General features: G+C 30.2%; 1 protein-coding gene across 1 annotated transcript; it reads left to right on the forward strand.

Moving 5' to 3' along the window:
• The first annotated feature begins 4,058 nt into the window (after positions 1 to 4,058).
• Positions 4,059 to 5,969, forward strand: LOC140829699 (HVA22-like protein a). The gene is made up of 5 exons (XM_073193005.1): positions 4,059 to 4,314; positions 4,411 to 4,437; positions 5,101 to 5,223; positions 5,302 to 5,542; positions 5,760 to 5,969. Exons 1-5 carry the CDS (start codon positions 4,256 to 4,258, stop codon positions 5,823 to 5,825), a joined length of 516 nt encoding a protein of 171 aa, XP_073049106.1. The 5' UTR covers positions 4,059 to 4,255; the 3' UTR covers positions 5,826 to 5,969.
• The last annotated feature ends 9,967 nt before the right edge of the window (positions 5,970 to 15,936 follow it).

The following is a 15,936-nucleotide window of genomic DNA, read 5'->3' on the forward strand; positions in this document are numbered from 1 at the left end:
ATGAAAGGAGTCTCTTATTTAGGTCATCCAGGAAAAAGTATTACTTTTTATTGTGAATATCGGTAAAGTTGACTCGTCTTACAGATAAATATTCGTGAGATCGTCTCACAAGAGACATACTCATTCAAGTTATATTTTCTCACACAACTTGACATATAGCTTGTTGAAGTACTCCAGAAATTATAAAGAATTATAGGGTAAAAGGGAATATAAATCTTACACAAAAGGAAATTAAATCCATATTATTACAATCCTTTTTTTGGTGAAAGAATGGTATCTCAACTCGCTGCTGGGCCTTAAATGATGGATTGCAATAAACGAGTTCGATTCAAGCAAACAAAATTACCGCCGGACGCAAGAATCAAATGCTATGTTGATCAAACTCCGAAACTAGTAGGAGTAAACAAACAACCATACGTGTTTAACGTGTATTCAAAGTGATGGAGTAGATGAGTATTTGGTTAATAGTAATGGGCTCGATTTTTTCTACCAGCGTGGGTAAGTCTGTCGCACAAAATTTGTCCTGTGTAGTTTATATGGCTAGAGTGTTTTGTAAAATACTACTACGTTACGGAGAGATTTACCCAGCACATATAAAAAATTAACACTTGCGGGTGTCAGTCATAAACAAAAAACCATACGAGTTAATTATATTTTTCGTAAAATAACATATGGATTTTTTTGATTTCCCTCTCATATATATGTATAATGTATTTAGAGCTTATCTCTCTTATACAAAAATAATAATATATAACGGAGGCAAATATTAAAAAAATTAAATATAGGAGAGTTAAATACAAGAAACTCAAGTAACATACATGACGAAATTTTTTATATGGTCCATGGGAATTTAGTAACTTTCACACAAATACACAAAAATATCAGAATGTTTGGTAATGTGTGAGTCAGGAATAGAGCTCAAAGTTTTACTAAAAGTCGGGGAAATCGAATTTTTTTTAAAAAAAATAATCAATAAAAAGTTAAAAATAAAAATGTAAACATTTATTTGTAAAATAACAACAACAATAATATTATTTATTATATATTTGGAATGTATGACGTGGACGTTGATTCTCATAATTACAATCTTATTTTGATATCTATTTTCGATTATATATCATTTGTGAGACGGACTCGATCAGTAATACGAGTCAGTTATATCTATATATAATTATAAGTAATATTTTTCATAAGTGATCTAAATATGATATCTGTTTCATAAAATTGACTCATGAAATCGTTTGACAAAGTTTTGGTATTTTTTGTAATAGACCGACACGACATTTGTTTATTTTTTTTTATCTATATCTGTTTTAGCAAGACCAAAGTATACCCTACTTTCTTGAATCACTTTTATTGGAAGTCTAAAGAAGAAATTGACCATTACGTTTAATTTCATTTTTTTATCTCAGAAGAGTAGGTCTCATGTGAGACCGTCTCACGGATCTCAATCTGTGATACGGGTCAACCCTACCCATATTCACCATAAAAAGTAGTACTCTTAGCATAAAAAGCAATACTATTTCATGGATTACCAAATAAAGATCCGTCTCACAAAATTTAACCCATGACACTGTCTCACACAAGTTTTTGTCATCTCAGAAAACTTCGCACCATGGTGGGGTAGAACACTAAAGCTGCACTTGATGACTTGACCAAAATAATTTCTCTAACAATAATATGGGACATCAATAAATAATGTAATATTTATGGGCTTGGTATATAAAAAAAATACAAATATTTAAAACATCGTGTTCAGTACGAAATGTGTGATGTCCCAAAACTTGAGAAGTTTTTTTTGCACATAAAAGTAATTAAAGTGGTTAAATGATTTTATTTAAATGAAAATAAAATATTAATTAAAACGACAATGAGACTCATAAATATTTGGTTGGTGTAATATTTGATTGTGGAATGTGAGATTAATTTGAGTAAGAAATATTTAATTGATGATGTGAATTATGAGGTCCACAAATATTTAAAAAAAATATTTTTCTTATTGTGGAAGGCCGTATATAGAAAAATATAATTTTAATTATTTTAGTCGATAAAATTTTCCACATTTCCTTGTGTTCAAGAACATAATTTTCTCGATTAAGTTAGTGCATCACTTGATACAACTAAAATGTTAGAGACCACCCGGTATTCTAATTAGCGGTATGTGGTAAGTGGCAACCGGCCGTCCACTTAAGCTTTTTTTTTTTTACTTAAATATCTGATTTATTTTGTTCGTTTCAGAATTTCTCAAAAAATTAATCTATATCGAATTCAAACTCAAAATAAATGACGCACTTTTTTTATTTTTATGCGATACAAATTGATTGAAAAATATGTCAACCAATTTTTTCAAATATTGACTAGTCAGAAAGATTGCAAAAAACGACAAAGCGCGTTTCATAAAGATTGACGTTTTAGAAAAACTAGTTTTTTTTTAATGAAATATTTGATCAAATGGGTGTTTCATTTATCAATTTGAAATTGGCCCTACACACTGGGGAAAAAAATATCGATGGAGTCAACTAAAAATTCAAATTTGACCAAGGATGGAAATGTTTTCTTGCCCATCAAGTTGATTTCTTTCAAGAACGAAGATCACTCCTATAAGTAGAGCCCCCGTTTACTCCTAAACCAACCAACTTAACAAGCTAATTGAAGCAAATAACCACGTCGCCCATCGAGCTTTTTGTGTTGTTTTTGTAAAAATACAGTCATGTCATTCTTTTCATGGATTTTGAGGCTCTTCTTCAAGTCAATCAGTTCACAGAAATCCGATGATTCTAGTGTAAGCATTCGCCATAAGAAACTACCTTCTAATTCCGCTGAGGAAAAAGGTGTACCAAAATCTCGGAATGCTCCGATTATAGTTCCAAATTTCCCTACAAATTCCACACATTCGTGCCTGTAAAAAAAAAAAGGAATCATAGGAGATCGTAAGCCCCGTTCGGTTGAAGTTTGAAACCTCCAAGCGTATAACTGTGAAATCGGCCAAGTAGCTCCGAATAATAAGCTGATCAAAGGCTCCACGCATGTCTCTGCCTAGCAGAGAGAATTCGGAGAGGTCTTGTTTCCAAGCCCGCATCTCTGCGGTTTATGGCCCGGGGACTTTCCTGAGCGTAGCCTACATACCCAGACACAATGCCCGCACGCTTCGTCTCCTATGTGATAGTGGCATGTCATCCATATCTCCATTTTAAGAGTTGAATTGTTATTTTATCTCTTCGATGTGGGAGGCATTAAACCTTGAAGGGTGCTTGCCTTGGTTAGTTTAGGATTGGCAACATTTGAGTTCATCACTCAGATTGACGTGTTGTCCCCGTACCATTGCACATTATGTACACGAACCATTAAATAAAACGAAGTGTTTGGATAAATAATAAGATAATGAAGTTTAAAAATATTAAAATTTGTTTTTATAAGAATTTTTTGTTATGATACTTACCAAAATATAATAATATTATAAAAATAATACAATGATGTTACTTTTGTACATATTTTAATATATAAATTTATCATCATCATCAAACGATCTAGAAAGTATTTTAAAAGCTTGATAACAGCTCTTCCAAACACATCGATTCATCATATATATATATATATATATATATATATCCCAGGAAAGAACCCATCAAAATCCGACCCAGGGGCCCGTGGCCCATCCTAAGCCCAAATGGAAGACAGGCCCATTACGGACCTAGTTATTCTCCTATAAATACCAGGTTTGAGCACTCAGTTGATTCATTCAATATATTGTTTTCAGCAGCGCCCTTAGCTGCTCCCTCATATATCCTCAGTCTCTGACTTGAGCGTCGGAGGGACTACGCCAGGACACCCTCCTGGCCCCCTCCTAACGGTCTTATTTGTGATTTCAGGCCCAGGGTAATTTTGAAACCCGTGTCTGGATTAGTGACACTTGCGTGGATCAGATTTTTTTCGAATAATAGTTTTAATTTCTTAAAAGAATCGACTTATGTGATAATTGTCGTCCATAAAGTCAAAATTTCGGTGCCTCTTTATATGTGAAGCAATAGAATCTCCGTAAATTTTGGCCCAATATTTCTTCTGATCACCTTTTCATGCACTTGAAATTTTCAAATTTCACCTTTTCACACAACTTTTAGTCACAAAACATGCACGAATCATTTCATTTAACTAGCATTTCTCAAACATAAAAAGCAAGTGATCAATTAGCTTCCAATCCTTTCTCAATTCACCAAACATCCGTCAAAGGTTGTAAGGAAACCAAAACAAATTCCCGATGGGCTCTGGAGACAATATTTTTTCAGTGGTGGCAAAAAATATTGATGTTCTTGCCATGTGCGTATAATATGCAGAATGTTTTTATTTCATTTAAATATCTTGGTTGGTTGATTATTTCAATATTCCTAATTTGAACTATTTCTTGATTTTCAGGCCTTTGGTCTCCCTTGTTTTCCCACTGTGAGTCGTTTATTTTATATTCTTGCAAATTTTCTTTTACGTGCATTTATAACTAGCTAGTGAATGCATCTAGCATAGAAAATATGGATATTATTAAAGTATACATCTAAAATTATTTACGACTGCATCGGGTTTTGGGTGGGTGAGGACCTAGAAAATTCGATGAAGGGAACGAATAATTTTGGTCGCGTGATAAATTTGTATATTTTTCATTTTTTGTTATGTAATTGTTGTTCAATTCATAGTCTTAGTAACTTAATTTGTATTTTTCAATTTTAGTATTTTTCCATGGGAACGCTGGGGTCGGATATTGCTGCCGTGTCTGATGTCACATGAACGATACAATTAAAAAAGAACTAAAATTGAAAAACGATGTTCAAGTTAGTGAACTAAAAACGTGAATTGAGTTTTAACATGACAAAAATGAAAAATGCACATGTTAAGATACCAAAATAATCAAAGTTGTTCTCACTCGATCAAATATGGCAAACTTTATAATCTTTGTAAAACTTATAAAGTTTAAAAAAAAAATTGCAGGGAAGGTTGTTTGCAATTATATCAGTTATAATATTGTCATAAATCTGTTGAAAATACAAGAAATCATTTCATAGAACAGGAGAGATTGATTCCACACACACATATATACACTAAACCATTGTGCAGATATTGTTCAATCAAGGCCATCGAAACAAAATCGCGCGCAGACGATCAGCAATGGCTAACATATTGGGTTCTTTACTCTCTGGTCACACTATTTGAACTCACATTTGCTAAAGTACTTGAATGGTACGTAATTATATATAAATGTAGTTCATCTTTTTATAGTAGAAATGGACATATATATATATAATTGAATACCATTAGGTTTCCGATTTGGTCTTACGCGAAGTTGATGGCGATATGCTGGTTGGTGCTGCCTTACTTCAACGGGGCAGCGTATGTGTACAAGAATTACATAAGACCGTTTTACAAGAATCCTCAGGTTAAAATATGGTACATTCCTAGGAAAAAGGATGCCTTCAGCAAACCAGATGATATTTTAACTGCTGCAGAAAAATACATAGAAGAGAATGGACCTGAAGCTTTCGAAAGGATGATAGCAAGGGTAATATTTAAGCTCTGTCACGATGTTCCCTTTAATTTCAACGTAATTTAAATGCCATTCTTTGGAAAGATTCAACATGAACAGTTCGATCACTCATGCATGTGAGCTAGGCAACTATCACCTTCACATGTATTTATTTGAAATCGCAATGTTTGTTATCGCGATCCGAAGTTGTTTTTCATTTAATTTACTCTTCTTTTTTTTTTTTTTGCTGTAGGCTGATAGAGAAGCAAGAGACAGGCGTAGCAGCTACTCAATCTTTCATGATGGTTATGAATATTGAAGTTTTACAAATATGAATATTTGGTATTCATTCAATGTGTAATGGGACTTCATAAATTCCTATTAACATTTGTGCCTTATCATGATCAGGACAACTCCCTCTTGGTTTCAAGATTTGAATGGATACGTTGGGATATTAAGAAGATTCAAAATATGAAATATAAAAGAAATACACAAACTATCCATTTTTAGAGTCACGAATATTTATCTGTGAGACGTGTCAACCCTACCAATATTCACAATAAAAGTAATAATTTTAGCATAAAAAATAATATTTTTTCATGGATGACCCAAATAAGAGATTTGTCTCACAAAATATGATCAGTGAGACCGTCTCACACAAGTTTTTGCCTAATTTTTAATATCCAATGGTACACATGCTATAGGTGTGGGTGCAATAATTGTCTTTTGATCATAGAGTTACACCGTTATCACTATGTATAATTTTTTGAGTAAAAAACTCTGTATGTTATAAATTATTTGGCACGTAGTAATTATAAAATTGATTGATCAACAGATGGGTACTTGCATTGACAGGAGCCAACGATTAATCGTGATACGGTCTCCAATTATCCCGAGTTCATGGCTCGACGTTCACGTGGGCACTGGCGGAGCCAGCTCAGGCCCAGTGTGGGCTTGTGCCTACACTGGGCCAAATTTTTTTTTTATATGTTTATGTATATATATATATATATTTATTTATGTCTAAATTTTTAATTTGTGTAAGTTATTATTATATGTTTAGCTGTCTATACTGATCCAATTTTTTTTTTAATATTTTGTAAACCCAAATTTTAGACTCCATTTTTTACATGTTATTAGTATCCAAGTATATACTCTATAGCCTCCTTAATGTGTTTTCTCTTCTCGAGACATGAACGTCATATACTTTGATTAACAATCATTCAAATTCATTTTAATTATTGCTTTCATCTTTCATAATCTCTAAAAAATCCAAAATATTACCAAATTTTAGGTTCATTTTTTCGTTCAATGTTTGTCGATCATTCAATTGTTTTCAATGCTACTAGCTGTGCGTAATTTGTGTTCAAACTTTATGACACATTATTTTTAGATGTCGATTAATCATTGTTTTTTTTTCTTTATTAATTATAATATATTGTTGCCTACACTGAACCAAGATCCTGGCTCCGCCCCTGCACGTGGGTCTGCCTGCCAACACTGGGCCATCCTTAGCAACAGCATGGAAGGAGGCAGAAGTAGCACACGAAAAGACAGAAGCAGACACGCAGAGGGTAGAGACCTTGATGTCACGAATTTCATCATTAGAGGAGTTGGTTAGTCTACTCGTTGCCGACATGGCATGTCAAGCATGGCCACTTCGGCAGCCGATCCTCACACCTCGACATATCCTTTCCTCCTCACACCTCGGCAACAGCTACTGCAACAGGGGCAATGGAGGCTACACCGAGTTCAACCATTTTCAATGCATGACCAAATAAGATATTTGTCTCACAAAATACGATCCGTGAGATCGTTTCACACAAGTTTTTGCCAAATATAAAATCTTATGGATGTCAATTACGTTTAAATTTTATTCAAATAGATTTAATTTTGATGAACCTGAAACTTCAAAAAATAAAATTTATACGGGAGATGTTGTTTTATTAAAAATAGAAATGGCATATAATAAAAACTCGATTACACGGGAGATGTTGCTTTACCAATAATCGTTAAACAACAAAATTTATTTTGTTTACATGTTTATTTTACTATATTAGATTATTAGTACTTAAATAACCTAAATTATATAATATATCAGACTCATTGAATTTAGAAATCTTATCAATATCTATTGATAGAAAATAAAAGATATACAATGGAATTCGAATTCAAATTAAGGATATATTGGAAAATTCTTTCCGAAATTCGGAAGTCCTAATAATCGTGACAGTGTTATAAATTCGCGAGGCCCGTAGAAGACACGGCACGGAGCTTGTTTGTTATAACACCCAATTCTGTCTTTTCTAACATTAAAACCTTCTTTCATTATTTGGTTTTAAGTATTTTTCACGACTTGTCTTTTACACTATATAATAGAGAGAGACATGGCGGGTAAAAATTATTTGTTTAAATCGGAAAACATTTTAGAGCGAGTGAACATATTCTGTAAAATATTTTCATAAAAACGAGTTGTTTCAACAATTTTTAGATTGTTAAGACTAATTTTTTGAACGGATCCGACCAGAGAATAAACAAGTGCGAAAAAGATTTGGTTAGATAAGTGATAAAATATATATTAAAATAATACATCAAATAATAAGCAATGGCCGAAAAGATAAAGTAAGTACGATAAATTAAATAACATATTTTTTATAGATGTTCGAAAATACATTCTTACGTCATGTCAAAACTGGCAGTCTTTAGAACAATCGGAAGTAATGCATTTTTATTGATTTGCTCATTTATGATCGACAATTAGTCGTTTAATATGGCTAGTCAGAACTTAGATGATCTTCCACTTTTAAAGAAAGATACACTGGAGTGTATGGACTTTGTATCGGCGGTCGAAATTATGAAATACGTATTATATAGTGGTTGGTTTCTAAAACAGTTTGATGATATTATTTTGTCAATCACCAAACTTAAAATAAATGAAATATTTTAACATCATCTTTCTGAAATCGAATTCGAAACCAAAAACTTATTGTTAAATTCCGGTTCTTTAAAATAAGAAGCCGTAACCATGTGAGCGTAAACTTACAATACAGTTTAAAATATTGTAGTGTGTATATTCAACTTATTTATATAAATTAAATTTTAGCATTTATTTTCACCTTTCTTTTTGTTTGTTTTTTTTTAATCTACACTTTTTTTTTTGTTAAACATTCAATATTCATTAAATTTTAAATATTGTATTCAAATAACTAACTTTATCTAGTTTGATTAATCTATCAGTTATACTGTTATTTTTAAAATACCAGAATTTAAATAAATAAATTTTGGTTCAAACCGGTTATAATCATAACCTAACCTTAATCAAAGCTGTAAACAAAATCATCTCTATCACGCCTGGGGCCCAATGTCATGTTTGCGTGATTGCCCAATATGTCTCTATATAAATTATTTTGTATTCATCGTCACTTTATAAAAATAGTTAATCCAAGTTGTTATAGAAATCTATTGTAAGTTTTTTTAAAGTATTCTAAACTTTTATTGTAAACCGGTATGGGACAAAGATATCACAGTATTCAAACGATTCATTTACAGTTTCAACTTTCCTAGGAACTAAAACTGTTGGTTCTGAAACCAGAATCATCGGTTTTGAAATCTTAGTCAGATCTATCTTTAATTAGATATTATTTGTAAAGTATTATGTTTTAATGCAATAACTGGTCATGCTATGAGAGCAATCAAACCGTGAAAATTGTGTTGTTGTATAATTTAAAATATTTTAATTATATCATCACTACTGACTATAATTTTTGATAAAATCACAAGTACTTGTTTAAGAGATTTGACTGCGTCCACCACGAAATTAGTTGGGCCAAGCCCACTATGTTAAACAAAAAATAAAAACATGTGTTCTCTATATAATTTAAATTAATTTTATTTAAAACACCTATTATGAACTAAACATATAATTTAATTAGAATATTGTTTAAATTATGATGTTTGAATGTTTTATATAAATAATAATTTGATATAATTATATAATCCTATAGTTGTAGCTCTCGCTTGCAATTAATAAATAAATTAAAAATTAAACAGCAACTTTAACTTGTACCACGCACTTCATCTTTAATGGGGGAGACTTCAAACCCTTCTCGACATTATATTTAAATTAGTTTTCACTAATTTGTATAATTACATATTAATTAATAGTTATATAATTAAATTGATGATTGAATATTGAGTAGAATTTATTCAAATATTTTACAAATTTTAGAGAGATGAAAAGGTAAATTATATAGTTTTTAATATTGAATAATATATTTAAACGGGGGATGATTATTGAATTGAAATTATTTAAAAACAGAATAATATTCGATTTTAACATTATCATTTTTATAGCATTAAATAATCGAATAATAGGTATCTTGTAAAACGATTTTACATGACTATATATATATAATTAGATAACTCACTCTATATATGATATTAAAAATAATATATTATCTTGATTTCGTGCCGATGTATATCATGACTCTTATATTATTTTATTTCCAAAAAAAATACAACGTTTAAAGAATTCGAGATATTGTTAAATTATATAGCTTAGAAAAATATTGTATTTTTGCCACCACTCCAAGAATCATCTACGTTAAACAACCCGGCCATTGTTTGCTTATTGTTGAATTTTCTTTTCAAAAAAAAAAATTGCAATTATATGTTTTAAAATTTTAAATAATTAGTCAAGTGATATTGTAGTTGGACATTTGGACTTGGACTACCCACAAACAATATAAATCCACGTAAAGATTTAATATCTAAAAATTAAATCCGCACAAAAACTTTGATGAGACATTCTCACGAGTCAATTTTTTGAGACGAATATTCTATTTGAGTTACTCATGAAAAACTAAAATTTTTATGTCAGAATATTATTTTTTTTATTATAAATTAAGAAAATATTGATCGATCTCACGAAACCTAATGATGCTGAGGAACCATCAGCTTTCTCAATTAATCGAAAAGAGAAAAATATATGTTAATATTTATTTCTATAAAAAAGAAATTAAATTTGGCTTTATCATTCCGCCCATTAAATGTGTAGATGCTGTGATAGCCGACCTATATTTTATGAGGACATTACTTTTGACTTTTGAAGAAGATTAAACAAAACGTAGGGTCAAGATGAAACCAAATGTTTGGATTTAGGATGATCATTAAATCCTCAATTTATCGTAATTATTTTGGTTTTACGAGAATTTATTATAATTGAATCTCGAACGTGTCAACCAATACTAATAGTTTGAGACAAAGGATTAAGGAAGAAAGGCTCCCTATCGCTCGGACCTTATACCTATGGGTTCCTACGCTTGCTCTTTTAGCTCTTTTTTAAAGACGGCTTTTACCTGGCCTCCGTAGGACGGAAGAGACCCTCCGGGGCCGGACATTCGCTCCTGCTTGCCAACTAGGCAAGCAGTCGCTGCATTGCCTTCATTAAATCCTCAAGAGTGAGTCTCATGTAAGATCATCTCACGAATCTTAATCTGTGAGACGGCTCAACCCTACCAATATTCACAATAAAAATTAATAGTCCAAACATAAAAAGTGATACTTTTTCATTGATGACCCAAATAATAGATCTGTCTCACAAATACGACCCGTGAGACCGTCTCACACGAGTTTTTACCAATTCTCAAAGTCGAATTCACACTATAAATCTTGATTTTGCTATCTGATAATCTAAGACATCCGCATCTCTTTACCGTAATTGAATGCATTAAACGTGTTGAATGAACTCTTAATCTAATAAAATATATAATAACCGATAAGATTCGCAAATAGGAGGAAATGTGAACAAGTAATACTTTTTTATAAAATAGATATTTAGGAAGACAGTTACATAGATTTTTATTTGTGAAACAGTCAATCATGTTCGTATTACAATAATAAGTAATATTTTTTTGTATAAAAAGTGATAATTTTTCATGAGTGACTCAAATGATAGACTCGTCTCACAAAATTGACTCATAAGACAGTCTCACAAAAGTTTTTGTATTTTTTTGTGGCAAAATTTTGTGTGTTTTTCTTGTGCCTTTTTCTTTATTATTTGAAATGATTATATATCATTGATGCTGGCTGGTTATGGAAAATGAAGTATGAAGTTGGTAACTAGGCAATGTGTGTGTGGTAGGCATGCCGGAAAATTTGACAAAGTCATCAATGTTCATTAATCAACATATTTTAGTCGAGTAAACGCTTCGATTTTACCAATTTCTATGTACAATTTGGAAAATCATTATTTTTTCAAAAATATGGGACTATTAAATCTACATATCCAAGGGAATGATACGTTTATTTTCAGTTTCTTGAATTAAAATTTTTGACACCCCAAAATTATTAAATGTTTTGAATTTAAAAAAAAAATAAACGAATTTTTTTTATACCTTTCTATTTTTACGTATGGTTTAGTCAATTTTTTAATAAACTAAAGTCTATAATATATAAAACAGGGCATGATTATATTTAAAAGAAAAATAAAATAATTTACTTTTGTAAAATATAAAACTAAAAGATTAAGTGAATTTTATTTAATAAAACATGTGGTGTAAATATCAATCCTTATATCAAATATGTAATCAGTTCTTGTATACCATGAGTTCATACCTGTCAGAAATAATCTTAAATATTGTATAGTGAGGCCTGGAATTTTTAATTTGACTTTAGAGTTTGTAAAATATATACATATATATCTCTGTGTATACCGTCGAGTCGAGTTCGATTTGAGTTTGTTAGATTTTATCGGTTTGAACTCGAGTACAACCAAAAGCTCGAGTTATAGTTCGAAGTGGTAAATATATACTCATAGAACCTAGAGTAAAGTAGCTCGAATATATTCACGATCCAAAACACGAGGATTACATATTAAAGCTATATATATTAAATAAATTGGTTCCAAGCTGACAAAACTATACTTGGACTCTAAACATGGGTTATTTAGTTCGATGTTAATTTTAGTTTCGATATTATTTCGAATGTTGATTTTATAGCTAAAAATAATCATAATATTTATTTTTTCATGTGATACAATATATCGAATGAACAACGTGAAAACTCGCATATGATTATTTTAAAATTAGTTAAAAAACCTTAAGTAAATAATACTTCCAAGGTCGAATCGAACCCATAAGCATTAAGAAATCTGTGTGCATCGAGTGACCACGTAAGTACTTTAAACTTAATAGCAGATTAAATCCAGGAAAAACTAATTTAATGGCAAGAAACACTGCTACGTAAACATCAAAAAATAAAACACAAATTAGTCAATAAATCACACGTACAGCTAGTGGCATGGGTATCAAAAAATTGATAAAGATAAATAAAATTAAAAATGCTGATTTTTTAAAATTATTGAGATGGAATGATTTCTTACGTAATAATTAAGAAAATAATTATATATATATATATATATATATATATGTATGTATGTATGTATAATGATCTCCAGATTTTTCACACAATATAGAAACAATTATTTCAAAATTTAATTGGAAGTTATTAAAACAAGAAAACAAATATAAGAGTAATTATTTAAATCAAAAACTTCTTATACGTAAACTCGTCTTACAACTTAATTTTATAGATGGGTCTTCGAACCGACCCAACTTATGAGAAGTATTATTTTTATGTCAAAATTTTATTTTCCCTAACATATATGAATTGAGTCGAACGTTTAATGGATATAGATATGTGATAGCGTCTCACAAGAGACATATTCAGTTTTTAATTACGTAGCAATATATAGTCGTGGTATTCAGTACCATACCGAAAAATGCATATCATACCGAAAATTAGAGTATTAAAAATATTTATAATGTTTAATTAACATATCGATTATACTGAAATATTGCGGTATATCGAGATTATGGTATTGTTATTATTGGTTTATACCGGGAAAATATCTTATATGTTTTAAATTTTTAACTTTAGTATTTAAAATATTATATATTTTTAAATATATATATATTATTTTATTATTTCGATACATATCGAAAAATTTCAAATTTCAAATTTCATACCGTTATCGTACCGAAAATTTCGTTATTATACTGTAGCGTACCGAAAATTTCGATCAATTCAATATTTTTTATACAACAACTTCGGTATATTTCATATTTTTTCCGACCCCCTGGACTAATAGTATACATGACATTTTGATTGATATTTGAAATTTGCATGCAATTTCGCTTAAATTTTAATTTTATTTATCTACTCTTTGAATTTTGATAGGAAGGGGACGTCATAAATACATGTACGATATTTTTAGAAGTAGATTATTAGTTATCCACGTAGTTCTTTTCATCTCCTAGAAGTTTTATTTTATATAATTCATAATATTTTACATATTTAATTTAGGTTTCTAAATAAAAACACAATTTAAAGACAAAAGCTTGTGTGAGACGGTCTTACGGGTCGTATTTGTGAGACGGATATCCTATTTGGGTCATTTATGAAAAGGTATTACTTTTCATGCTAAGGATATTAATTTTTATTGTGAATATGGGTAGGGTTGACCTGTCTTACAGATTAAGATCTGTGAGACGGTCTCACATGAGACTCACTCCTATTTAAATCAATAAATATCCAATAAAGTCTTGTTTCATAAATAATCGTAAATAATGAAATAGGATAGATTTTTGTATTCGTGTACGTTGAATATTTTCTTTTTTAAATAAATTGACTGATGTATATTTAATAAATTATTTTAAGAAACAAATTTTATCTACTTCAATATATAAATATATGATATAATATTTCTGAAGAGTATATGATTTAGAAAAAAAGAAAAAAAAAACTATTTTAAATATGTACCGTACTCTTTGTGCCACGCTTTTGACGTAAATGATAGCTTGGAAGAGACAATAATGCAATATAAATGCATACCAACAAGTGGTGGGGACATCAATTTAATTATTTGGATCTGAAATTTGTATTAAAATAATTTCGACTCACAAAACTCTTTTTAACGAATCAATTTCGAGAGATAATTTTTTATTTGAATAACATGTGAAAAAATATTTTTCATATCTAAAATATTATTTTTTTATTATAAACATAGATAATATTAACTTTTTTCATAAAAAAATGGATCTCGATGAGATAGTTCACAATATATATATTCTTTGGAGTCCACAAAATTTTATGAGTAGGTATCCTATGAGACGGTCTCACGAATCTTTATCTGTGAGACGGGTCAACATTATAGATATTCACAATAAAAAGTAATACTCTTAACATAAAAAATAATATTTTTTTCATGGATGATCCAAATAAGATATTCGTCTCTCAAAATACGACCCGTGAATCTGTCAAACATAAGTTTTTGTCAAATTTTATTTATGTATGGGTTGCAATTATTTTCTTCTCCCCATGTCATGATATGCAATTTGCAAGAAAAGTAGATGCCCATACCATGTCAAGAAAATGTAGTCACAATTTGCAAGATAAAAGTTGATAAATGTCTTAATCAAACAACTATAAACCTGTGGACTTCATCTGCAAATTGTATTTTTTTTCGGTTCTCGTACTTGAAAAAACATATCATGTGATCAAGCACATGTTTTTATAAAAAAATTATTAGTGGAGGTACGATATAATTCAATTTTTTTAAATTGTATAACAACAAAAAAAAAAATGCTATCGATTAAACAGTTTTGCACCCCGAAGCAACTTAAAATTACAAAAAAAAATACCTCTTTTAGTAAATAGGCATGTTCTGGTGATCACAAAAGTTCGGATTTTAATTCAAGCTTGCTCTTTTGTTATATTATTTCTGTAGGATCGAACGATTATCGCTTACCAAAATCTATAGCCGACGGTATGGTGCAAATCAACCGTACAGCAGTTCAAACACCACGGTTCGATCGGTCTATTATTGTACCCAACAATCTCCTTCTCAATAATTGCACTCTTTGCGATCAATGAGAATCGAACTCACGACCTTGGCTCTGAGACTAATTGATAGGACCGAGCGCCTATCACTTTATCAAAAGATATAGTTGGTGGTAATAGTGCAACTCAAATCTTTTAAACCGCACAGCAGCTCAAAGACAACGAGTCGACCACTCTAGCAAGCAAAGACAATTATTGTACCCAACAATTTCTTTTTCTTTTAAAAAAAATTTCCAGAGATGACAATTGAATATTTCAAGTATGAGACTTTCCAACTTTTAAGTGAAGATTATCGACTTAGATGCCTGCCACAAATTTTTTAACTACGAAAGAATCTTGAATCAAGCTACAAGGGCTTTCTTTGATTATATAAACATATTGTATTTTGACTATTATTAAAAAAAATTGTGATCGTCACTTATTTTATATATAAGTTTGGTTCATCGAGAAAAATTCCATTTTGATTATTAAAATAATCAATAATTAAAGAAACCCGAATCCCAAATAAAGGCTAGCTAATAGGGTAGATG

Source organism: Primulina eburnea, chromosome 4 (genome assembly GCF_022965805.1).
Source record: "Primulina eburnea isolate SZY01 chromosome 4, ASM2296580v1, whole genome shotgun sequence".
NCBI classification, from domain to species: Eukaryota; Viridiplantae; Streptophyta; class Magnoliopsida; order Lamiales; family Gesneriaceae; genus Primulina; species Primulina eburnea.